The sequence below is a fragment of the Artemia sp. Qi Xiang Cuo genome, chromosome 5 (assembly GCF_049724085.1).
Source record: "Artemia sp. Qi Xiang Cuo chromosome 5, ASM4972408v1, whole genome shotgun sequence".
NCBI lineage: Eukaryota > Metazoa > Arthropoda > Branchiopoda > Anostraca > Artemiidae > Artemia > Artemia sp. Qi Xiang Cuo.
Window position 1 is genome coordinate 23,127,152 of NC_142798.1, and position 27,210 is coordinate 23,154,361.

Here is a 27,210-nt window from a genome sequence, read left to right on the forward strand (position 1 = left end):
CTACTCTTTTGTTACCATACTGCTTATATTTGTTCCAGATAGCCCTGTTGTCTAAGATATAGCTACATCTTTGAATAATAGCCTATGCCTTGTTATTTTTTAAGACATAAATTAAATACAAATTAAAAAAATATCATTTGATTTCCAGCTTAATTTTCTTTACAAAAAAATTGATCTGATCATTGTTGGACTTCATAGGTCAATCTAGACTGACCTAGGTAAATTTATTTTTTCGTATATTAGGGGGGGGGGAGGGGGCTTTCCTCAATACCTAGCTGTTCACGATAAAGTTCTTTAGTAGTTTTAATAGAGCTTCTTAGTCTTATTAAAAGGCCCTTGTGTTTCAGAAGCCATCCTCAAACAATCGGGACAAAAAGTCAAACTTCAGGGTAAAGAGCCATGTATCGAGGAGGGGGCCGCCCCTCTTATATGTGAAATAGTTTCTGTTCGTCTTAAATTTTAATGTTGCTCCTTACTTTCAGCTGGAAAAGCTTGTTTCTTTTTAATTTAATTTCTGATCATTCTTCAAATTTTGCCAGGAAATCAAGCTTCCCTCCATGGGAAATTCTCTGCCCCACATATTCCTCAAAATAAAGCTATTCTCACGTAAAATACCTCCCACCCACCCACCTGGAAAATACACCCCGGAAAATTCCATTTCCACTGAAAATCCTCTAAGGAAATTTGTCGCGGCTGTTTTCAGATCATGGCGGAAATCCCCCTCCTTGGAAAATTTTTCTCGGAAATACCAACACCCCCGTTGTATTATTTTATGTCAAATTTCAAGTCATACCTTTTCATATTTTCCGACAAAATTTGAGAATAGAAAGATTTTGAACTTATTATTATTCGATTATTAGGCGAACGCTCCACCACAAGCGCATGGGCCATACACAACAATTACGAATACTGTATGCGAACAATAAGAGCAAATTTTACAACCTACAGCCCTTCCCCCAGAGGCTTTGGGGTGTCATGTTATCCCCAAAATTGGACCAAACAGCTATTCTGAACAAATTACTGATCTCATAGTCTTGATCGCACGATTTTGGGGGGAGAAGGCTAGGAGGGGGGCCTTACCAAGAAACACAGTTTCACTTTATAAGGGTTCAAAATAATATTTATACGTGAAGTGATTAATTTACTGAGAAGAAAATCGTAAAAAGGCCCTTCGGTTTGTGTCTTAATGCTCTAAGCTATGGTAAGCTATCACATTTTTCTATTGGTAAGCTAAGGAAAAACTCCAAATTCACCAACACGGGACTTTAAAGTTTACAAAGCTCTGATGCTTAAAGAGAGTCCTCTATTTTGACTCGAATGAGGTGCCCACTTTCGAGCAAGCATTATAAAGTTAAGCCACGTCAGGTTAGGTAAACTTTAAATAAGTCTAGCCTACTCAAATTCTCAGAGTTGCTACTAAACGAGACTAACATAGTACAGATAAAGGATACGATACTAGAAAACGCGTTTGAAATCCTTTCATCAGCTTAGCTCGACTAGTACCTTCAACAGGAGATAGCCTACTAATTAGGCTATCATCTGCAAACCCTCAGGTATGTGTAGAAGTCATAGCCTAACTTAGGTCAGCATACTGTGAATTTAGTCAACTTCCCCCTTTGTTATCCTACCAAAAAGATTAAGGAAGCCCCATAATCTGCATAAAATTATGTGTGAGAGGCTTTTGTGTATCTAGGGGCTAATATAGTTGAGGAGTGAGAAAGAAACTAGAAGGATTAAATCCAGAACCTTAATGATTTTATTAGAAAATAATTTTGAACTACCAGCTTCTACATCCCAAATTTTCCCTGTAAAGGTTGCTTAACTTTTATAATATTTTAATATGTTTTTGTTGTAAAATAAAACCTTTCAAAATAGCCTAGATAGGCCTAGCCTATAGGCCCTAGCCTAGGCTCCTAGGTAAATATTTACCAAATCATATTATTGATTTAGGAATAAAGTGAATAGGCCTACACCATTCTATGCCTTTTTTTATGCTGATTACAAATATAATAATCATTTCTATTGGAAATGAATTTCAGCCCCCTTTACCCTAACCCCCACCCCCCTATGTGCAAATATATATCCTGAATTTACATATATAAGGGGGGGGGGGCTAAAATTCATTTCCAATAAAAATGATTATTATATTTGTAATCAGCATAAAAAACGGCATCAAATGGTATATTCACTTTAGTTGTTACTCAATAATATGATTAGGTAAATAGTTACCAGCTCCTAGAGCTGTTCCTAGGGTTGGTGATGCCTAGGGGAAAATTAATTACATTGTCCCAAAACCTAGGGCAGCTGGTCCTGGTTGCCCCTCCCCCTTTCAGGGGCAAAGCTAGGGTTTTGAGTTTAGTGTTGGAATTAAGTAGGCTATTTTCCAACAAAGTTGTCCAGTGTGCCAACAATTGCAGACACATAAGTTAAATTAAGACATCAAAGACACCCAAAGTTCCAAGGTAGCAGCACTGCATCTGGATACCTTGAAACTTAGGGGGGGATAACCCCCCCCCCCCAGGTAAATTTTTTGTTATTCATAATATTGACTTAATGAATAAAGTAAACATACCACTCAATGCCTTCTTTTATGGTCTTTTCAAATATAATAATCATTTTTGTTGGAAATGAATTTTACCCCCACCCCTATATATACCAATTCAGGGTATATATTTACACATTAGGGGGTGGAAGTTTAAACTTACCTCTCATTTACATCAGAAATAAAATTACCCCACCCCCTAATGTGCCAATATATACCCTGAATTGGTATACATAGGGGTGGGGTGAAATTCATTTCCAACAAAAATTATTATTATATTTGGAAAGAGCATAAAAAGGCATTAAGTAGTATGTTTACTTTATTTGTAAGTCAGTAATATGAATAATGAAAAATTTATCCCCACCCCTATATATATCAATTCAGGGTATATATTTGCACATTAAGGGGATGAGGGTAAAGCTTATTTCTGATGCAAATGAGAGGTAAGTTTAAACTTTACCCTACCCCCCCCCTAATATGCAAATATATATCCTGAATTGGTATATTTAGGGGTAAAATTCATTTGCAACAAAATAATTATTATATTTGTGATTAGCATAAAAAAAGCATTGAGTGGCATGTTCACTTTATTTGTAAGTCAATAATATGAACTGCCAAAAATATACCTATATTTATACTAGGCCTATATTTTACAATAGTGTGACTATTTTATTCCTACCAATTTACTAGTGTTTGATTTAAAATAATAAAGAATAAAAGAGTCACAGTATTTTTTAACATAACAGGAATATTCCCTATATAAACAAAATTTCCAAATAAAAATTCCCTGTATAACCAAAAGTCACAAAGTTTCCAGATAAACCTCAGGCCGCATACAACACTTGAGGAAAAAACTCTGTGTTAAAATATAAATTCTTAATCCAGGTTTTACAATCATTTTCAGATAATATGTTTATCAAGTTTTTCTTTTTCTTTCACAATAAGGAATAAATTTCCAGTTTACAGAGCTACAGTGGAAGACAATAGATAAGTATATTATTTAGGGCTATATCTGGCCCTATTAGGGGAATGGAGAGGGGGTGTGGTGTATCATGGCAGTGATCATTACATCAAGAAATAGTGTCAAATATACAATATAAAGGTATTACTCTAAGTACAATATTGCTGCTGGTTTTGAAAGTTAAACCAAATACTTCCTGGAGACTAGTCAGAGCTTCCAAATCTGGACCAGCAGATACACTTGGCAATCTTATCCTAACATTGCTGTTGTAAACAGAAATGCTAGTTCAGTTAAGCTGTTCTTTTGACATGTGTGTTGTTATAAAGTTTGTTTTAGAGTTTATGAAGTTTTGTTTGACAAGCTTTGTAAAAGCTTACTACATTTAGTTTTAATAAATGAATAAAATTCCATAAAATTAACTCTGTTATCTTTCTTGCTATTAAATATATTAATTTTTTTTTAAACAGAAAGGAAATAAACACATATATAATATATAAATTGCCACCAAAACTGCATATTTGGGAAGCATGGCTGAGTTACAGGCTTTGTTTATAGTTTTATATGCATACTCTTGGCTCTGTTATGCTTTCTGATTGTGCAGTCCTGGTCACTATTTTGAATATTATATATATATATATATATATATATATATATATATATATATATATATATATATATATATATATATATATATATATATATATATATATATATATATATATATATATATATATATATATATATATATATATATATATATATATATGCTTCATAGCCATGCTATTTGCTTCATGGCCATGATATTAACAAATCTTAATTTGCAATTATAAATAATTCCCTAAAAACACAAAACAAGCTAAGTTCACAATAAAGTGCTAGTGCTCAAGGATTTCTGTAAATACACCTACTTGAGTCAGTTTTTTTTAGCTAGTTTTTTTTTTTTACATAATCTTATGTAACCTGCAAGGCAATAACATTTATTTGCTTTAGGTTTCAAGTTTGCTCTTTGCTCCATAGAAATTTTTTTTTTTAAATGAACTTTTGCTTGTTTTAGTTTATTTTAATGTAAACAATTAGCCTTAAAAAAGATCTCTGTGTAATTTATGCAATGAAACTAAACTGGTATCATGGAAAATTTGTATATTAAAAAAATTAATTGTCTCATGAAAATATTAGAATGATACATTTTTATTGGGCAATTTTTCATCAAATCACAATTTTCATTTTGACATTGCAAGGGGGGGGGGGAGGGGGCTGAGAGGAGGAATGTAAGGGAGGTTAAACCTCCAGTTAAGAGTTTTTGAACATAAAGTGCCATTTTTGGTACTGTACAATGGAATTAAAAGCCAAATTTATAAGAGGTACATAGATATGGAATGGGCAATAGCTTTAATTGAGCCATTTAACTGAAGTGCTTTTCAAGATGCTCAGAAGCCCTCAATCTAGTTATTGCTATAATTTTTTGGGGTGGTATAGTCATTCTAACCTTGCTAATATGCTGGGTAACAGCAAAAAAATTGCCAGAGGTCTATCATCTGATTTAGACTAATTTTGGTGTTTTTAGTCCAAATCACAATCATTTTGCTCTATCAGGTCAACTTTTAGAGATACAGCCATAGGCCTACCTGACAAGCTATACATATGCAAATATCAGGGGTTTTGAGTTCAATCATATTTTCTTGTAGAATATATTGGATTACAACATTAGTTTATTTCTCTAAAGTATCTGCATATATGTATGCATGATTGCAAATCTATTTAATCAACCCTTACCAATCAAATTGATTCTAAATTTCACTGCCTGATATTAACAAGCATTTTCTGTTTCTTTCACTTGATCAGTATAGCTTCAGAGTGACGTCATGCAGGAATGATCCTGATGTCTTCTGCTACATCTATGGCAATCTTAAAATTTTGATTGGATGCATTTTCTGAAACATCATAGGATTTGTAAAGCATGCCTTCAAGGCTTACTTTGAAGTCAAACTGGGTGACCAAGATAAGTCCTCGGCACTGCACATGGCATGCAAGACATGTGTGGAATACCTCCAGCAGTAGACAGAGGGCATGAAAACTTCACTGAAGGTTGAGATTTGAATGGTTAGAAGGGAGCCATTAGACTATGCATCAGATTGTTGCTTCTGTGCCATCAATACTACTGGCATCAACCAGAAGAATGGACACAGCCTCCAGCAGCCGATCTTCCATCTGCCCACCATCCAGTTGCTCATTGCAAAAATTTCCTATACCAGCATTCACAAAGCATCCCAACAGTGACAACAAGGCCACCAGTGCAGATGAGGGAGATTATACAGAAGAGGAGTATAAAGAACAAAATAGTCTGCATCCCTCTTCACAGTGTGAGCTTAATTATTTGGTTTGGGAGCTCAGCTTGTGAAAGACTTACTCAGAGCTGTTGGCCTCCAGACTCAAAGAAAAAATCTATTTGGTAAGGACGCACATATCACTTTCTTCCGTAGAACACATGAACTACTGCCAAGATGTCACCAGTCTTCTTGGTAAAGTCGTCGCTCCTCAATATGATCTGAGGGATTGACAACTTTTCATTGACACCAACAAGTGCTCTTTGAAGTGTGTGCTCCTCCACAACGGGAACCAATTAACCTCAATCCCTCTAGTGCACTCCACAACTCTCAAAGAAAGATATGAAGCAGTGAAGAACATGCTTGACAAAATCCAATATAAGCATTACCAATGGATCATCTGTGTCTACCTCAAGATGATGAACTTTCTACTTGGTGAGCAGTCCAGGTTCACAAAGTAACCATGCTTTATACGTATGTTGAACAGTCAAGACAGATCCCAGCAATATGTAAAGAAAGGGTGGCTGGCGCCAGAGCCATTAGTAGCTGGGGTGAGAAACTTCATAAACAAACCTTTTCTTCACTGTGAGAAGATATTGATCCCACTGCTACACATGAATCTTGGATTAGTGAAGCAGTTCACGCATGCTCTGGACTAGGATGGGAGGTGTTTCACCTACCTGTGCTGACTCTTTCCTTGACTGACAGTTGAGAAGTTGAAGGCCAGCATTTTCGATGGCCCACAGATATGGCAGCTCCTATAGGACACAAAGTTTGAAAACTCAATGAAAACGCTCGAGTGGGCTGTGGGGAAATTGGTTGTGCAGATGGTGAACAACTTCTTGGGGAACACGAAGGCAGAAAACTACGTTATACTCGTAAGCAGCATGATAGAGGCATTCCAAAAACTCAGGTGTTTGATGAGTATAAAGATGCACTTACTGTCCTCACACATGGATAAGTTTCCAGAAAACCTTGGGTTGATAAGCGACGAGCAGGGAGAAAGGCTCCACCAGGACATGCGCAAAATGAAGGAGAGGTACCAGGGAAGATGGGATTTAGGTATGATGGCTTACTACTGCTGGTTGCCAAAGATAGACAACCCAGCAGCTGCTCACACACGGGAATCAAAGAAACACCAATTTATGCTGTGAACTCCAAAATTTTTTGTCATGTAATGCTCATTCTTTTATTACTACTATGAATTATGCTTATCAATTTTGATGGAGTAAATAAAAATCAAATTTGAATACTTTGACGGTTATTTCTTGAGGAACACGGAAAGAATCATCAGGGATTTCTCAGCTTTTTACACAAAACAGATTTTTTTTAAATTTCTGTAGCAAAAATTCTGACCTGATTGAGAAAAACCAAGGTCATTTTCAGACTCAGCATCAAAATCAGTCTAATTCAGCTGGAAAACCCTGGACAATTTAAAAAAAAAATTCTTTTACCCTGTAAAAAGGTTTCAACTTGAAAACACATTTCCAGACCTTCCTTGAGCTGTAGATTCATTTCTTAAAGATATATCTATCTAGCACACACTTTTTGCTACTTCATGAAAAGCAAGAAGGAGGCAAGGGAGAAAAATGGGACTTGAAAACACATTTCTAAGCCCTAGTTTAGCCAGCTATAGCCTACTGAAAATATACAAAAAAGCTGATAAAATTGCAGCAAAGTGGATTTTGATAGCTTTGTAAGTTATTGTGCTAGGTGAGTGAAACTTCCAGGAATAGATCTACAGACCAAACTGTGGCCTAGAAAGATGTTTCCAAATGTCCATTTCACAATCTACTCCCTCTCCAGGACACTGGCTTTTATTAAAGTTGGCGTTTTTTTGCTGTAGTGCTCGTGAGTCAATGACTCAGTTGAACCTCCACTGCCTCTTCTCCCACTCCTTATCAAGTTGATGTCTGAAAGACTGGATGGAAGGAGTGCTGACAGTAGAGTCCTTCAATTCGTGCCAGTGGTCTACAACTCTTCTTGAAAAGTACATTTGACGGATTTTCGACCAGGAGCTTAACTTTGGTAGCTTCTTTGAATGTCCTCTTGTGAAATGATGGGTAGTATTATAGCTGCCAATGAACATGGTAGAATTTTCCTTTTGAAATTTGTAAGTCAGCATCATATCACTACACATGTGTCTGTAGACAAGGATAGGTAGTTTAAGTTGCTTGAGGTGGTCTTCATGTGCTTTTAAGCTTTCAATGCACTTTGTTGCTCGCCTCTGAACATTTTTGATGAGCCTTACATCTTGCTGATTAGCAGGACCAGAAAGACACATGCCAAAATCGAGATTGGGTCTATTGAGAGCCTTAAAAAGTTTAATGAATATTGTTGCCTCTTGGCTACTGAATGTCCTTTTCAATAGGCCAAGGATGGAATTTGCCTGGGAAATAACTTGCTGAATGTGTCTGTGGAACCTCAACTTGTTGTCAATGATAACACCAAGGTTCCTTTCTTCTTCTCTATTCTCTAGTTGTTCTGTTATTTTAGTGATGGGATTTAAAATTGAGTAGGTAGCCATGTGGTTGCTGGGTCAATGGTGCAAAATACAGCATTTGATTGTACTGCATTGGAGAAGCTAGTCTTGAGTCCAGTTCTGTAGCCTGTCTAAGTTGTGTTGGATGTTCTGTGAGTTTGCAATGCCAAAAAGTTTGGCATCATCAGCAAACAAATGCATATTATTATCCACTTGATTGAAAATGTCATTGATATACATCAGGAAAAGGGTTGAGCCTAGTACAGTTCCCTGTGGTACCCCACTCATTATTATGGCCTCATCAGAGTAGATTAGCTGGCCACCCATCTCGAATAAACGGACTTTTTGCTTGCAGTTGGTATCGAAATTCATTAGCCAGTCTATCAGGGATGAATTGATGCCAACAGCAGTTAATTTGGAGAGGTGTCGACTATGGAGTACATTGCTGAAGGTCGTTGCGAGGTCTGGAAGCAGTAGGTCAACTGGATATCCTTGATCAATCAGATTTGTGTTTACTGAGTATGGTTCCAATAGGTTCGTTTCGATTGATTTCCTGAATAGAATCCATGCTGCTTAGTTGACAAAATCTTGTTGGTGGCTAAATGTCCAATGATTGAATTATTGATTATGCGTTCAAGTATCTTAACAACAGCTGAAGCTAGGCTAATAGGTCAATAATTCTAAGACTTGGTGCGAATACCCTTTTTTGAATACCGGGGTTATTATTGGCTACTTTCCAGTCTGCTGGTTGTTCTCTAGAGGTAAGTGATGTCTGGAAGATTCTCGTGAAGGGCTCTGCTATCACTTCTGCAATTTCTTTTAGCAGTCTGGGGTGTATATTATTGGGTCCTGGTGACTTGTTAGTATTTAACTTTTGTAAACGTTGAGGACATCTGTAGACAATACCATGGTACTTTCCATTGGGGCTTTTATATTGTAATTGGGCGGGGAAGGTAAAGGACCATCAGGTCAGTGGTAATAATTGAGATATATTGTAAATTCAGTAAGTTAGCAAGCTTTTTAGTTTCTGTAACTTCTCCATCTTGCTCTGTTATCAGTTTTTTTTTATACATCGTAGATTGTGGCTTTGGCTTGAAATGTACTACCAAAACTTCTTTTGGTTTGTCCTGGCTTCATCAGCAAATTTGGAGTCAAAGCTAATGTGTAAGGCCCGCGTCAAGTTTTTAAGTTTGTTCTGGCTTTTGGAATATTTCTCTCTATTTTCGGGGGATTGGTGCTCTTTATATTTCTTCCAATATCTGCTTTTATTGTTGATTTCCCTCTTAAACTCTTTTACCATTGTCAGAAGTGTTTTTGGTTTGGGGACTACCAAAACTAGGACTAAATGGGTCCTAGTTTTAAATAAAACTCAGGTTGGGCTTGAAATCTTGCTCAAATCCTGGGAACTGCTATGTCTAGGCCTACAGTAAAAAAAAAAACAGACTCAAAGTAAAATTCGTTTTTTTTTTACATTGAAAATGTAATGGTAGAGGCTGGAGCTGCAAAACACCTTCCCAAGGAAAAATCCACTCTGCTAATATTCTACCTGAAGGTCTTACTGAGTACAGCTAAGAGGGGTACAAGGGTGGTAGTTGCCTAGAAAGATCATTGTTCTCTACAGTCATTCTCAAAACAAATTTTTGACCGAAGACAGCAACTCTGTATTCCCTGTTTAGGTGGTTGCAAGCCAAACTAATTTAGTATATAGAATACAATACTTTTTTGCAAGTCTGATTCTGCAAGCTAATGGAAAATTGGTGTTAGGTAGAAATTAAAAGGGTGAAAAACTACCTTTTATTTCACAAAACGTGTATGTGCGCATAAAAAGTGTACAGAAAAGGTCCAGGCCAGAGTTCAACAAAATTCTCAAATGTTTCACTTTCCATTCTATCTTTTACACATATCGTAAAAATGCCGAGTTTCACTTTTGCAAAACCGTTTCTGGTTTGTGCACATTGGGCTTTTGTGACCTGAGCCTCAACTCAGATTGGTGAGTCTGACCATAATAAAACAGATGTCTGTAGCATCTAAGAATCAACAATTGTCTGGTGTCAAAGGGGACTGAAAATCAATGTGATATTCTAATACCTTTGGTATCATAGGTCCAAGACTCGAGGATTTTACCTACAGTATTGTTACTAGTTAAAGGGGAGGGAAAGTCAAGAAATGCGACAAGTTTGATTTTTATGAACATTTTTTTGATCAATTCTTTTGAAAGACCCTAAGGAAAGGAAATATTCCTCTCCCTAGTGTACTGCTATGCTCATGTGCTTGCTGAATACAATATTCTTTAAAACTTTATAGGTGACATTAAATTGTCAAGGAAGAGATCTAAGTGTCTGTATAGGGAAACTCTTAAAACAAAATCAGAAACTAAGACTCTTAAACTGAATAAATAAGCTATTTTTGATAATAAAAGAATAACAGCTGATCTGTATACTAGAGTACAAGGGAGAATTCTCCAACAAGATCCTGTAAAGGAGCCTGGAAATAGATTTGCCTGAAATATACCTTTTTGTTTCATTTTATGATCCTCGTTGGGGAAATCTTTTGATAATTTGGGGACTGTTTGAATATATTTATGTGCTTTAATATAAGCCTGCTAAAATTTTAAATTGGCTTAGAATTACATACCATGGTCCAACAATGGTTCTCGTTGGCCCTATAGACATTAGGCAAATTTCCTGCTAAAAACTTGAAGTTGCATGTACCACTTTTTAATCAAAATCAGTTTTGTTTCCACCAGCTTTGGGACTCTGATTTATAAAAATTTTGGGGACAACCCTTTCTCTGCTGTGTCTGGAACCTGATCAAACAGTTCGTGGTAACGAACTGTAAGTAAGGAACTCTAAAAAACGAAACTCTAAAAAACGGAATTTTGGTACCAATAGAAACATCAAAAGAATCAGATTTTAATTCTGATTTCAAATATATAAGTTTCATCAAATTTAATCTTACCCATCAAAAGTTACGCGCCTGAGAAAATTTGGCTGATTTTCGAAAAAAGGGGTAAAGACTCCCTAAAAGTTATAGAACCTTAATGAAATTCACATCATCATATTCAGCGTATCAGAAACCCTACTGTAGAGGTTTCAAGCTCCTATCTACAAAAATGTGGAATTTTGCATTTTTTGCCAGAAGAAAGATCACGGGTGCGTGTTTATTTGTTTGTTTTTTTTTCCCCCAGGGGTGATCGTATTGACCCAGTGGTCCTAGAATATCGTAAGAGGGCTCATTGGAACGGAAATTAAAAGTTCTAGTGCCCTTTTTAAGTGACCAAAAAATGGAGGGCAACTAGGCCCCCTCCCAGTCTCATTTTTTTCTCAAAGTCACCCAATTGAAATTTTGAGATAGCCATTTCGTTTAGCATAGTCGAAAATCTAATAAATATGTATTTTACGATGACTTAATCCCCCACAGTTCCCCGGGGACGGGCTGCAAGTTTTTAAATTTGCCATTTGCTTACTTTTTTTTTTGTTTATTGGTATTTATACACACATTTTCTGTACTATTTTTTTTCTGGTGGGGGGGGGGGCTGGAGGAGGGGGTTACTCGGGAGAATCTTTACGTGGAGGATGTTTCGTTGGGGTAAGGGACATTTCTATGAAGGGGGGGCCGGATTTCCAGGCATTATTTAAAAAATGATCAGAAATTAAATAAAAAAAAAGTTTTTCCAACTGAAAGTAAAAAGCAACATTAGAACTTAAAATGAACAGAAATTATTACGTATATGAGGGGGCGCTCCCCCAAGTCAATACCTCGCTCTTTACGCTACAGTTTTTTTTAGTGCTTTCAAAAGAGCTATCTATTCTAATTAAAAGGCCTTTGTGATTCAGGGTTGTGTGAATTAAATTTGTTTTTAATTTTTAACGTAAAGAGCGTGGTATTAACTAAGGGGAGAACCCCATCATATACGTGATAACATATACTTAATAAAAAAAAACAATAAAAAAAAAAAACAAGCGATGCGGCTCAATAGTAAGCGAAACTTTTAGTAACGGAACTTTGTTGTCAATAAATGCATAAAAAGAATGGGCTTATGATGCTGATTTTAAATATATGAATTTTATTAAGTTTATTATTACTCATCAAAAGCTACGAGCCTGAGAAAACTTACCTGCTTTTTTAAAGAGGGGGGAAACATCCCCTAAAAGGGAACAAATTTTAATGAAAATCACACTGTCAGATTCAGCGTATCAGAAAACCCTATAACATAGGTTTCAAGCTCATATCTGCAAAAATCTGCAACTTTGTATTTTTTGCCAGAAGAAAAATATACGAATATAGAAGTTTGTTACGTAAGTTTATTTGTAAATTACGTCAGAACCAAATTCAGAGACAGGCATTTAGCAAAAGAAAAGTAAAATTTTTATGCAAATTTTGTTTACTTATTCAATGACGGCGAGCCAAAATAAAAGCTGCATTAACTAAAAAACGATCAGAAATTAAAAATAAAAAACAAGTTTTTTAAACTGAAAGTAAGGAGCGACATTAAAACTTAAAACGAACAGAAATTATTCCGTATATGAAAGGGGCTGTCCCCTCCTCAACGCCTCGCTCTTTACGATAAAGTTTGACTCTGTCTCACAACTTTATTTTTTAAAAAAATAAAAAACTTTAGCGTAAAGAGCGAGGCGTTGAGGAGGGGAAAGCCCCTTTCATATACGGAATAATTTCTGTTCGTTTTAAGTTTTAATGTCGCTCCTTACTTTCAGTTTAAGAAACTTGTTTTTTTTATTTAATACATGTAAAGAATTGAAGTTCAGTGTCTGTATTGTTTGTCACGTATTCAAAACACAAGACTATTTGTTTTCTTTTGAGTCTGAAATGAGCTATGGGTCAAGCAGTAGCATCTATTTGAGGATACTTAATGCAGGGATTTGCTCAGTTAAAATGCTCACTGTCATACGTTACACTCTTAAAACACCATTATCATGCTTCAGAGTGTAGGCTATTCAAGGAGTCAATCAAGCTTATCCCTTTATAGAAAACCCAAGTCATACCTAGAAATGAAGAAACATCACTAATGGAGTAGGGCATACCCTAGTCTAAGGAGATCCATTAGGTAGCTTAAATGAAATAGTCATTACCAGCAATTTGGAATTTTTAAGAAGCTTTTTTATTGTTCCTTTTTATAGGTTACTACAGGAGAAAAAACATTATCCTCCTTTGCTTTATAACTTCTTGGGTCAAATTTTGAAAAAGAAAAATAGAGCAAGGTAATATACGAGGTTTTATTTAGGTAAGGTCTGTTTGTAGATAAGTACACAACGAAAGATTATTTCAAAAAAGTAAATTTATTTTCAGAAAGCGCATACTTTACTCTATTTAACGGCATAGTTAAATAGGCTGTTCATGTGTTTGAACAGCCGAGTGTCTTCAAGCACATGCCATACCTCTCAACTAATTTTAAAGTAACCTCTTAACAAAAACTTGCCGTCTGCTCCGATAACCAAGAATTCAATGCCGTTTTTACGTTGTCATCATCATTGTAACGGTTGCCACTGAGGTGTTGCTTGAGGCGGAGAAACGGATCACTTGGTGCAAGATCTGGACTGTAGGGTTGGTGGTCTGAAACTTCCCAGCAAAAACTGCAACAAATTCCGGGTCTGACCTGCAGTGTAAGGTCTTGCACTGTCATGAAGAAGGACGATTCCCTTTGTCAGCATGCCAAGTTTTTTTTTTTTTTAGTCACTCTTGAGAGCTTTCTGAGGGTTTGGCAGTATGCTTGTGCATTGATAGTGGTTCCTCGTTGCATGAAGTCGACCAACAAAACGCCATGCCTATTCCAAAACACTAACGTCATGATCTTGCACTGGGACAAAGTCTGTTTGACCTTCAACTTTATAGGAGAGTGTGTGTGGTTTTATTCCATATTATGTTGCCTCGATTTGGGCGTGATGTGCAAAATCCATGTTTCGTCTCCAGTTCAACGGGTTGCCAGTTCAGTGGCAACCTTTACAATGAAGATGACGGTGTAAAAACGGCGGTGAACTCTTGGTTATTGGAGCAGGCGGTAAGTTTTTATGAAGAGGTTACTTTAAAATTAGTTGAGAGGTATGATAAATGTTTGAATAGAACTTTGCAGTTATACCGAAAAATTCAGTAAAGTGTGTACTGTCTGAAAATAAATTTACTTTTTTGAAATAATCTTTTGTTGTGTACTTATGTTTAAACGGACCTTACTTAAAAAAACACCCCTCGTACCTTTGCTCTTGTTGGTAAGCAATATGCCACCAGAACGCTAAGTTTTTTTCAATGTTTTTTTTTAGTGAAATGGTAAGTTTTCGTCAGTTTTTTTTTATAGGAATTGTCAGTAAGTGGTTCACTAATGAACCTACCTCCAGAAATTAAGAATATAGATGGCGATATTGTTTATATGGAAATTGTGTTCTTCAACGTCTTCTTTGCATTACAGTTCTTCTTAAATTCTGTAGACTTTGAGTCGAACTATTTATATTAAGTCAAGACCATGTTTTTAGATACTACTAACTGGTATGTTACCCTATGTTCTAGTTACCTGTTGAATCTGCTGGAGCATCATAACTAGAAAAATTGTTTATTAATAGATAAGATAAAAGGATAGTAGATATATTTATGATAAATGAAATACAGAAAATAATGTTTTTTGTTTTGACATCAGTACTTGTAGCTTTCTGCACCACCTCGGCCAAAACCTGAAATAAGAAGATTAGTAAAAACTAAGAAAAATTACATAAATTGCACTAACATTTGATAATTCCAAAGTAAGCCCAAATGTTTAATAATATCTTGAGAAAATGGATTAGAATGCACAATTGAAAGGGTTTTTATTTCTTATAGGGTTACATGGTGCTAAAAGAAAGTCTGTAACAGTGCTGTAGATTAATAGGAACATAAGGCATAAGGACTACTCACTTGGTACAAGCTCCTTGGGATGCTTAAACAACTGATTAAGCTCAGACTCATTATGAATTTTTGGGTTTGTAATACAGTGTGCAGTACTAACTTGTGCTGCAAAGTGAATTAACACTTTATCACAAATCTCTGCATAAGTGAAGAGAACTAAACCATGAGATGTTAAAATATCTTTGTTCCTGTATTCCATGTACTTTATTTTAGTATTGATAGTTATTTTAATAAACGATTGAGTTTAAATAACCAGTAAATGATTAATTTACTTTTGTTTAGCCTTGCTGTAAATAGGTCCCAAGCCCCTATCCCCCAACCTTGTTTGTACAGACAAGTTGTACTTGATTAGAATCAAGATCATTTAGGAGTTGTTAATGCTAGCTCTGAAAATAACGATCTGAATAGAACTAAAAATATTACTATAGTAAAAGACAAAAAACGTATGCCAATTAAAAACGAACACAGGTACAATCTACAAAAAGTACTAATTTTTTTTTAAAGAAATTTAAACAGCAACAATAAAGCTCAGAGCTAATAGACATAGTAATGAAATCAAACTTGAAACAAAATGAAATCAGAAAACGCTCTTGCGTTGCCTGTTAAGTAAGTTTAAGAAGTACTTCATATTGAAAGGTGGTCATAAAAACTCGGAGGGGCTCGTTCGATGGAAAATTGAAAGGACACTAGAACAGTGTCCTTTTGAAAGCGAAAAGTGATTGGAGGGCAACCAACCCCCTCCCTTGGCCCTTTTTTCTACCCGGCTCCGTCCCCTCTGAAGACATTCGATCACATTTCTGAGACCGCCATTTTGTTCAAAATACTCGAAAGATCCAACAAATATGCCTCCGGGATGACATGACACCTACAGGTTCTGAGACAAGGGCCGCAAATAATATAAATTGTCAATTGTTTAAACATATGTTTTGTAATGGAAAAAAGAGGCTTGTGCAATATCTAAGGAACAGTTAACATTACTAAGTTGAAACTTTCAGTGAATGTTAAGGGGGATGTTGAACTAACTTAAAAGGTTTTTTTTTGTATCCAGGTTGACAAAGGGGTGTACCTGCAATATCCAAGGAATGCCTATGAGTATAAAGTTGAAAATTTGAGGGAATGTTGACGGGGATGTTGAACTAAATTGGAAAACACTACGTAAATTCAGGTTGTCAAAAGCGTGTATCTGCAATATCTCAGGAACAGCTTATGGTATTAAATGAAAAGTTTTAGGGTATTTGGAGTTACATTATCTCAGGAACGGCTTAGGGTATTAAGTTGAAATTTTGTCAATAGGGTGTATGTGCATTATCTCGGGACTGGCTAGGGGTATTGATATGAAATTTTCAAAGAATGTTAGGGGGGATGTTGAACTAAATCGAAAAGCACTACGTGCATTGAGATTGTCAAAATTATGTACCTGCAACATTTATCGAACGGTTAAGTGTAAAACTTTCAGGGAATATTGAATTAAATCAAAAGACACTATGCGCATCCAGGCTGTAAAAAGGGCGTATCTACAATTTCTCAGGAACAGCTAAGGATATTAAGATGCAACTAATAGAAAATGTTTAGGGGGATGTTGAACTAAATTTAAAGGCACTATGTGGATCCACGGTGTCAAAATCTAATATATAAAAAATATTTATAATATTAACCATTATTAAAGATTTTGAAATAAAAACGAAAAGAAACTAACCTAAAAATAAATTTTCCGGAAAAAGAAGTTTCCCAAAGAAAAGTAAAGAAAGTAAAAAGTATGAAAATCTAACACAAGCAGAACTGAACTCATATAATAATTCAGAGTTAAAACGACCACTAATTATTATCAGTGAATAATTGAAACTTCAAACGAACAGAAACTGAGTGAATATTCACGTCAAACTTATAAATAACATACTGATATTGATGAATAAATAAATTCCATTAATGGGTAAAAATTAACATGAATGAGCCAACTTAAAACGGGCAGAAATTGCTACAAACAGGAATAGGACTACTGCCCCCGTCTAAACCTTCTAAATTAAATTGCCTCATTCACGCTTAACTGGAACCCAAATGAAATTTATACTTTTTCTTTTATAATAGTAACATTGAAAAATCAAAAATGCTGTAAATAAAACCCCAAGTCTTAATTTGCTAAGATTTGCAGTAATTAATGCCTTTCTAAATCAAGCATTCAGTATATTTTTATTAGTTCTTTCCACTCATCTTGATTATTATGGTGATTTTGTTGTTTTTTTGTTTTTGTTTTTTTTTCGTCGACGTTAGGTATATTGAAGTGTTGTTCAAAATACATACAGTTTTCAGTAAAACATAAATGACGCAATAGTCTTTAGAAGGTATATGGGGGGAAGGGTAGTAGCCCCACTCCTTTGTCTGTGTGATTTCTTTCGCTTTTGAGTTGGACTTGGTAAGCTTCTTCCCCCTCATGTTTGATGTTTTTATTTATTTTTATTTATCTTCGTTTTGGATTTCATTTATTTATTGAAAGTAATTCCATGTCGTTTTAGGTTTGAATTGTTAGAAGATTTAATTTGTGCTCGTTTTAGGTTTCATATGGATCTTTGTTTTCTTTCAGAAACTTTTTTTTATAAATTTACTAAAAATCTAAAATTTCGTTTGTAGTTTACTAAAAACGAGATATATTTTCAACAGTTTCTTACTTCTATTATTACCTTTTATATAAAAAAGAAGTAAAAATACTAGTCATTCGTTCAGGAAAAGAAAAACCATTATTGCAATAATGTATAAATGTACTTTTAACAGTGAATTTTGTTTTAATATTTTAGTATGTCACCAATTTATTTGTGTTTTCTTTTTTTTAAACCGTTTCTTTCAAATGTGATAAATTCGATAGCCAGGACAAAAATCCCGGGACAAATCGATTTGTAATATTTGAAGTAACTACTGATAATTTAGTTCTACTGGTAACAAGAAAGTCTTACGTAAAACGAGCATAAACTGTAAACAAAAAGTAGGGCTACTGCCCCCCTCAGAAGGCAAAATTTCACTTTTTACTGTTTTAAAACAAAATTTCAAAATTTTTCTTTTTTTTACATTTATTGATATCATTTGCACATACAGGTTCGACTCTTGAAAGAAGGGTCGGGTATTTTTTTGGGTAGGGGTGTGTTTAGTCCCTTGGACCAGTATATGAAGAAAATCCCACGTCTCCTTCTATTTACAGGTGGATTGACAAGAAGCTAAACATCATTTATTTTTAGAGTGATTTTTTCTTTCCAATATTGTGCACATAATTACAAATATTTAATGAGGCTCAACGCTGTATAATGACTTCACGAAGTATACAGGGAAAGTGAATTCATCTTTGTCTGATCTATTTGTTTTTCTAATAGATATGCTTTTGTTTCGGGAAAATTTGTTCCTGTATTAAAAAAAAAAAAAAAAAAAAAAAAAAAAAAAAAAAAAAAATACAATTTGACTTTTTCCCCTTTTTATGTCATCTTTAGTTCTATCTTACAAATTTGAAGTAGGAAGAATTCAGATAATTAAATTAGTACTCATGAGACAAATTTTGAATACAGAAGCTTACCTCCAGGCCCAAAGAGTGCTGAGTAGCACGGGTTGTGGCAGTAGGGCTTCCCTTCTTTTTCAGCGTGGCTGCCTGGAGTAAGAATTTTCTGACACTTTTGGCATTTCAAACAGAAGTTGTGCCAGTCTTTTCCAAGAGAAGTCTTTTTTTCAGCTATGTAACAGAAATAATGCATAAGTTTGTTATGTAAAATTGCCATATACAATTTCATGATTGTAGCAATGTTAAAATCAATGTCAGGTCACTTCAGCATCAGGGGCGTAATTTTCTCTGGGGCAGGAGGGAAACTGCCCCTCCCAGATCCTGGTTCATACCCCAGGCCCCATTTTGCCCCCCGCCCCCCGCTGAAGTCAAGTAGGCCTATCTTCAAAAATCTTGTCAAAATTAAGAAAAGTCTGCAAAATTCATTCATTCACAAAAAACAGGTCAATTTTCTTTAGTATATCTTTGCCTTTATGGTACTATGTGGCTGATTTTTCAGTTTTCACTGTCATTTTCGCTTGATTTTTTTTTTCAAAATTTACCCCCCCCCCTAGAAAATTACGCCACTGTTTAACATCACCAAAGACAACACACAGAGGAAGTAAAGGGGCATTGTAAGCATGTTTGTACACTGGAACTTGTATTGCAGAGGGATGTGCATGAAAACAACAATACAGGCGAATTTTATGAAAATACCCGAATTTTGCGGGCAGTACCAAAAACCTGAGAATTATGAGGGGAGGGCAAGGTCCAGAGGCATGTCTTACAGGGTTTAAATACGCTGTAATACCCTTGTAAAACTATTTTGATCTATATTCGTTTATTTATGCTTTACCTTCTATTTCTTTGAATTCCTCTCTGATGACTCAAAAGTCAAACCGTCAATTTAATTTTCTTTCTATTTCTTTCTATAATTTTCTTGTTTCCTTTTTGTTAGGCTACTAGAATCAAAGAAATAAGAAAGTATTTTTTTCAACCCTTTCTCATGTTTTTCGAAATATCATTTTTCATTTCGACCATTTGAATTTTGTTGTTTTGTCTGAACCCGTCAAAGTTGGACTACAACAGATCTTCTTTTCTTTTCGATAAAATAAACAAAGGATAACACCAAATCGTAATTAAAGCCATGTGAGTTAGCGTTTGGAACATAATTTTGGACCTGGTGCTGGTGTGTCCTGAGTTGGAGTTTTTATGGTTAAAATCCTTAAAAAAAATTCATAATAATGCTTCATAATAATCCTATCAAAATCCATGCAGGATTCTGGTTCAAATAAGGTGCCGCTTACTTACTTTTTACTAAAAGGCCGGTGGTTAGGTGTGGTGGGGGAGGGAGGAATCTTAGAGAGAAGAAGGACCTACTTTGGTCCTCTAGTCATACCGGTGAAAAGTTATCAAACAGTTCGTGGGTAACGAACTGTTAGCAAGGAGCGACCCGGCTCAATAGTAACCGAGACTCTAAAAATCCGAATTTTTATACCAATAGATCCATCAAAAGAATTATATTTCTATGCTGATTTCAAATATATAAATTTCATCAAGTTTAGTCTTACCCATCAAAAGTTACGCGCCTGATTTTCGAAAAAGGGGAAACAACCCCTAAAAGTCATAGAATTTTCATGAAAGTCAGACCATCAAATTCAACGTATCATAGAACGCTTTTGAGAAGTTTCAAGCTCCTATCTTCAAAAATATGGAATTTTGTATTTTTTGCCAGAAGAAAGGTCACGGATGCGTGTTTATTTTATTTATTTTATATTTTTTTCCCAGGGGTGATCGTATCGATACAGCAGTCCTAGAATATTGTGAGAGGGCTCATTCGAACGGAAATTAAAAGTTCTAGTGCCCTTTTTAAGTGACCAAATATTGGAGGGCAGCTTGGCCCCCTTTCACGCTTATGTTTTTTCCTGAAGTCACCCAATCAAAATTTTGAGATAGCCATTTTGTTTAGCATTGTCGAAAATCTAATTAATATGTCTTTGAGGATGACTTAATCCCCCACTGGTCCCTGTGGAAGGGCTGCAAGTTATAAACTTTGCCCATTGTTTACATATAGTATTGGTTATTGGGAAATATACAGGCGCTTTCCGGGGGAATTTTTTTCTAGTTGGGGGCCAGGGTCAGAGTAGGGGTTACGGGGGAGGATCTTTCCATGAAATATATTTCCTTGGGAGAAGGGACATTTCTATGATTTCCCAGCATTATTTTAAAAACGATCAGAAATTAAATAAGTAAACAAGTTTTTTTCAACTGACAGTAAGAAGCAACATTAAAACTTAAAACGAACAGATTTTATTACGTATATGAGGGGGTTCGCCCGCTAGTCAATACCTCGCTCTTTACGCTAAAGTTTTTTTAGTACTTTCAAAAGAGCTGTCTATTCTAGTTAAACGGCCTTTTGTGATTCAGCGGTTTGTGATTCGAACAAAATTCAAACTTTAACGTAAAGAACGAGGTGATGACTAGGGAGCGAACTCCCTAATATAAGTAATAAAAACATACGAATATAGAAATTCGTTACGTAAGTTAATTTGCAAGTTACGTCAGAACAAAATTTCGAGAAAGCCAATTAGCCAAAAAAAGAAAAATTAATATGCAAATTTCGTTTTAATTATTCATGTACGGCGAGCCAAAATCAAAGCTGGATTAATTCAAAAACATTCCTAAATTAACTAAAAAAACAAGTTTTTTTTTAACTGAAAGTAAGGAGCGACATTAAAACTTAAAACGAACAGAAATTATTCCGTATATGGGAGGGGCTGTCCCCTCCTCAACGCCTCGATCTTCACGCTAAAGTTTTTTATTGTTTTAAAAAATAAAGTTGTTAGACAGAGTCAAACTTTAGCGTAAAGAGCGAGGCGTTGAGGAGGGAACAGTCCCTTTCATATACGGAATAATTTCTGTTCGTTTTTAGTGTCGCTCCTTACTTTCAGTTAAAAAAAAACTTTTTTTTTTAGTTAATCATATGATAGGATATCATACGGCATCTTATCAGATTTATGGAAAAGTGTCTGGGTACTTACGTTATAGCGACCACGCCAAAGAAGTCAATTTAGGTTAATCCTAATAAAATATACCCAAATATGATGAAAATATAATACCTTAGTAACAAAATTTGGAAACTACAACAGGGAATTATGGAAAGCAGGCCGCCCAGAACGCATTATATTAAAAACCTAACCTAACCAACTCTAGGTATTAAATATTTAATTAAAATATACCTGTATAGCAGTTTATCTCATTGAGACTAAGCTAATTATCTCCGAATGCAGGCAGAGAACCTGGTTTTCCTCAGATCAAGAACTTCAATGTGGTTGCTATAACGTATAACCAGTGACTGTTTTGTAATTTAATTGAATCATTAAAATGTTACCAAGATTTCAACCATAAAAAAAACATAAAAACTTTTAAAATAAACATGAAATACTACCCACGTATCAACATGAGGCGGGATACCTGCCAAAATTAGAAAGTCCTGTAATTTTTTTTTAATCCGAACATTACTGTCGCAGCATAATAAGGTGATGGTCACTTAGACAACCTCTTTTTAGTGGAACTATGGATATGCTCTCATGAAATACTAATTTGAACGTAAGAAAGCATGGAAGATAGAAAGCTACTACCTTTATTAATTTATCTCACAGCTATGGTCTTATGAGATGTCGGTGGATAGAAAACGTATCTTGAAGTGATTTATATCAATAATCTACAATTAATTTTATTTATTGGGTTAGGAAGAGAGAGATGGAAGGGGAGACCCATTGGTCCACTTTGGTCGTCCAGTCATGCAGACATAATTTTGTTGCGCGATTCTGCTTAAAAAGATGGTACAGCATGGCCAATTTTCTGCTAAAAAGTTGCCAGAAGGAGGGGTGGGGGGGGGGCTTCTGTTCCACTTGGGCTATTCAGTCATACAAATTTAAAACGCTTGGAGTCTGGTACGAAGGTGCAACATGCGTACCTCTTTGCTAAGAAATTGATGGGAGAGGCGGTTTGGGGAATTAGAGCTGAATGAGGGAAGTATTAAGGACCCATTTTTTTGCCTCGAGGTTGCTTATGCAACATACTAGGTCTTAGTTCGTTTTTGAACATAGTCATTATCCAACTTGTTTTTTGTGTGTGCCACAACAAAGAAGTTGTTGGTCCCTCTAAATTTTGAAAATGTATACCATAGATCATGAACGAATTTTTACACGAAAAATTTGGAACAGTGTGCATCAGACTGTAGCGTCTTCTTATTCCAAACATGAAACACATTTAATACCGCGCGGACTTACTCTGGGAATATACGTCAGAACCTTAGTTTAGTTGCTAGTGGTCGAAAAAAAATAACAGGTTTTTCCATAGGCTTCCCGTACTGTGCACATTGGTATCTCGCGTGCGCGAAGGCGGAGTAGAATCTTGTGTGGTCTTAAATATGTTTCACATTTTTTTTCACGGAGAGTATAGCCTTTGTCGATAGTTCGATACTGTATATTCTATCTACTGTGTTGGGCATTCATGAGCTTTTAAAGAAGTATTGATTAGCGCTAATAAGGACATTGTATCTCTTTTTGTTCAAAAATGAATTTTCTTACCATTGGCCAACTTCCTACTATCACTACTAAGTAGGAGTAAAGACAAGCCTCCAATTTCTTTAACAATAAAGAAATTTCAGTTAAATTTCTTAAAATTAAAGTTTAAGCGTCATATAATACCTTTCCTCTGCTGCATTCCAAAATGCAGAAAATAATACAGCAAATTGCCCAAATCACAAACATAAATGGCTTGTAAAAGTAGATGCTAGCCACTTCGGAACCGTGGTAAAACTGTCCTCATTGGGTTTGCTAATTTTTCTATTCGATATTCTAAGGAAATATTTTTGCGGTGGGGCTAGAGAATCGTCGCACATCTTGCACTTATAGGTTTTACTCAACTTCAATTGAAGCTGCCGAATGCTAGCTTGCCTACTTAAACGGAGCTTTTCGCTTGAAAGTAGCCACATGATAAGGGAAACGAAAGCTTGGCAGAACTACTTCAAATAGGCCTCTGACAAAGACTGTGAATTCTATATCAGGTCCATGGGTGCCCATAAGCTGAATTAGGGGGGCGTTATCTGGTCTTATCGGCACTTCTAATTCTGCATAATAGAAATCTCAAAATAAAAATATACAAATATAAGCCAGCGTCATTCAGCCATGGGAGGAGAGTGACGCCCCTGCCGCCCCTTATGGGTGCTCATGATCAGCTGTCACTCTGTAGGCTCTAATCCAAGTACATTCGAAAAACATCGTTTTTGGCCCCAGTTAAGAATTGCGCGCAGCTTTCCAAAATATGATATCGTGCCCATTAGACCGACTAGAGCTCAACATTTTCTCGCAATAAAATTGAATCGGTGATATAAGAAAAAAGAAGAAGAACAAGATTGGGTAAAACCTAAATGCTGCTCTCGCGCCATACTAAATTGATGGACACTTCGAACCCTACTTTTATAGTGGAACCTTGGGGGTTCGCTCGTAAAATTTTCAGCACGGAGTAATTTGAACCCAAAAATACATAATCAGAAAAATTCACAACTTGCAGAAGTGAAAAGACCTGATGATATCTGGACCTCTTCTAGATTCAGAAAAGACCGAGTCCTCTATTACCATGTCGTAGTATATCCAAGATGAATGGATCATCCAGTTTTATTTTTTCCCACCTATTCGCTGATGTAATCCATAGAACTTTCAAAAAATTTGGAAGAAGATTTATGGTATATCGAAGGTTTTTAAACTATGTCTTATATGTTGTATAATTATTACGGTTTTTCACAGAAAAACAAAAAAAATGCTTACCAAAATATACGGGTTTTTCACAACGCGGACAATTCGGCATCTTATCGGAAAATAAAGTCAACAGCTTTTGCTTAAGACTTTAATATTGAGCTTTGGGAGGAGCTATGTGTAGTTGTGTTCTTGTATACCAAAAACTTGTTTTTTCAGTTACATTTTCGTAAAATTTTCATGTTCAATTTAAAATGACGCGTGTTTTACAACCTGTTATTACACCCTGTTTTGTCAATTCTGTTTTGGAAAAGCATGAACTCCTTATTTGGAATTTCAAGCTGGTATTTTCATAAATAAACTAATCATGTCAACATTAATACGCTTATTTGCATTGGCCTCAGCCAGGTATAAGCTTCCCCTAAGGTCCAGGGTGGATCCGACTGGTTAAATATTATACACTTTAACAGTCAGTTCTTTCTTAGAAAATTAGGTCCTAATATCTTAGATCTTTTAGTTTTAAGACACTAATCATTTATGCAAATTGGAGGATGAAATATATTTAATTTTAATATATCTTCTCTTTTTAACGGACCTGCTATGGTATCACACAAATAATCATATCCTTTCATTAACGCCAAAGCAATCATGATGATACTTGGAAATAGCTATGTAGCAATGGAAAGGGCCACCTGAGAAACACTGACAAAAAGTTATATTCGAGGAATTAAGAGATAGTTATTAATTGGTGATGAAATTGACTTTTTTTTTAATCACACCTCTTCTCCAGTCGGTGATATGATAATGTTTTCAATTAAATTTACTTTAGTTTTAATGTTACCTACACTAAATTAAAAATCTTAGATTAATTTTTCAAATTGGAGTACCCAAAAGCAATAGATTAAAACAAGGTATACTACTGCAAATTAACAAACCGCAAAACTAATGTTCGCAGTTTTGCAGGGTGTTCTTCATGGAAATACCTTAATAATATACACACAAATTACTTTTCGTAAAACCTTATTCTCAATTAATTATACTACATCCATCATCCTCCCAACCTTCCCGTAGCCTCTTATCAACCATAAGGGGAGTAAAATGCCGTGCCTTTACAAACTGATTAGGCACCCCATTCTAATCCTCCTTTAAAATACCCACACTAACATTACCATACTGAATTCTCTATGATACCCTTTTGGCTACTCAAATTAAAAAAAATGAAATGTATTATTTTAGGACTAGCCTGAATTCATCAAACTCATTACGCATAATACTGTAATTTTGTAACGATCTACGAAATATAATTATAATAAAAAATCAGTGTTAAAACTCAATTTTACTCATCCATTTCCCGTCTACTCTCTCTCCGCGACAACCTACCGTTCGAAGGGCATCGAAACAACTCTTGCATCACCGCTTCGTCTCTTCATTAAGCAAGGTGCCACTTGCATTCTCAATATGTGACATTGTGACTAACTATGTCACTAAAGGGTAGGATTCCGTGAATCATGCAGGACAAAAATTCCTTCTGTTCGTGGATAAATGGGAAATCGCTTAAAGTTAACTTTTTATCCTAATCAAACAGTTCGTGGTAACGAACTGTAAGTAGGGAGCCACCCGGCTCAATAGTAACTGAAACTCTAAAACACGGGACTAAGTTTAGTCTTACCTGTCAAAGGTTACGAGCCTGAGAAAATTATGTGGAGTTTTGTATTTTTGCCAGAAGAAAGATACACGGATACGTGTTTTTTTCCAGGGTTGATCTTATTGACCCAGTGGTCTGGAATATCGTGAGAGGGCTCATTCGCACGGAAATTAAAAGTTTTAGTGCCCTTTTTAAGTGACCAAAAAGATTGGGGGGGGGGAACTAGGCCCCATCCTCCAACTCTTTTCCCCCAAAATCGTCCGATTAAAATTTCGGGATAGTCATTTTGTTCACCATAGTTGAAAGGCCCAATAACTATGTTTTCGGATATAACATAACCCCCTCACAGCCCCAGGGAAAAGGTTTTTAAGTTATAAAATTTCTCATTGTTTACGCATAGTATTTGCTATTGGAGAGCATGCATACATTTTACGGTGGGAAGACGAATTTACTGCTTTTTTCACAGGGGAACTTTCCATGGGGAGGGAAGTTTCCATGGGTTGAAATTGTCACAGGAAATTATACACTGGGGGAATTTGCCAGAATTGGCAAAATTCTTTATACATATTATTTTTATATTTCTTGCTTTCTCTTTTCCGTCTCAATTTTACGCGTGAAGTTGTTAAGGGTGATTGCCCTGGGTAATTTTTTACCGGGATTGAATTATATACGTGGGGAGGGTATTTCTCCGTGGAGGTGGGGCCAGATTTCTAGGCATTGTCTTGACACCGAGTGGAAATTAAATAAAAAATAATTCTTTCTACTCAAAGTAGGAGCACCGACATATACTATAATAAACAGAAATTATTACGTATATGAAAAGGGTTGCCTCCTCAACACCTCGCTCTTTACGCTGAAGTTTGAATTTTTACCCAATTCTTTAAGAATGACTCCTGAAACACAAGGGTCGTTTAATTGGAACAATAAGAAGTTTTTTCAAAAGGGGAGGAGGAGGCGACCCCCGTCATATGCGTAATAATTTCTGTTCGTTTTAAGTTTAAATGCTGCTTCTTACTTTCAGTTGAAAAAAACTGTTTTATTTTATTTAATAACATACAATAAGAGGCATCTTCATACAGTTTTTTTAATATT

The 27,210-nt window shown here is 35.5% G+C and overlaps 1 protein-coding gene and 1 long non-coding RNA gene across 2 annotated transcripts; one reads left to right on the forward strand and one right to left on the reverse strand.

Annotated features, from left to right (window-relative positions):
- Nucleotides 1–1,354: 1,354 nt before the first annotated feature.
- On the forward strand, nucleotides 1,355–18,634 carry LOC148951956 (uncharacterized). Its single transcript, XR_016141789.1, has 2 exons — nucleotides 1,355–1,553; nucleotides 15,132–18,634. It is a non-coding gene; the product is annotated as an uncharacterized LOC148951956 (long non-coding RNA).
- On the reverse strand, nucleotides 14,855–24,654 carry LOC148951957 (cysteine-rich protein 1-like). Its single transcript, XM_089089442.1, has 3 exons — nucleotides 24,546–24,654; nucleotides 18,751–18,903; nucleotides 14,855–14,986 (listed from the first exon to the last, which is right to left on the reverse strand). The coding sequence occupies exons 1-3, from the start codon at nucleotides 24,583–24,585 to the stop codon at nucleotides 14,949–14,951; spliced, it is 231 nt and encodes a 76-aa protein (XP_088945568.1). The 5' UTR covers nucleotides 24,586–24,654; the 3' UTR covers nucleotides 14,855–14,948.
- Nucleotides 24,655–27,210: the final 2,556 nt, after the last annotated feature.

Coding starts and splice junctions, on each gene's coding strand:
- LOC148951957 (XM_089089442.1), bottom strand. CDS start 24,585: ATGCCGAATTGTCCGCGTTGTGAAAAACCCGTATATTTTG. Junction 18,904..24,545: donor TGAAAAACCCGTATATTTTG/GTAAGCATTTTT, acceptor TCTGTTACATAG/CTGAAAAAAAGACTTCTCTT. Junction 14,987..18,750: donor AGCACTCTTTGGGCCTGGAG/GTAAGCTTCTGT, acceptor TTCTTATTTCAG/GTTTTGGCCGAGGTGGTGCA.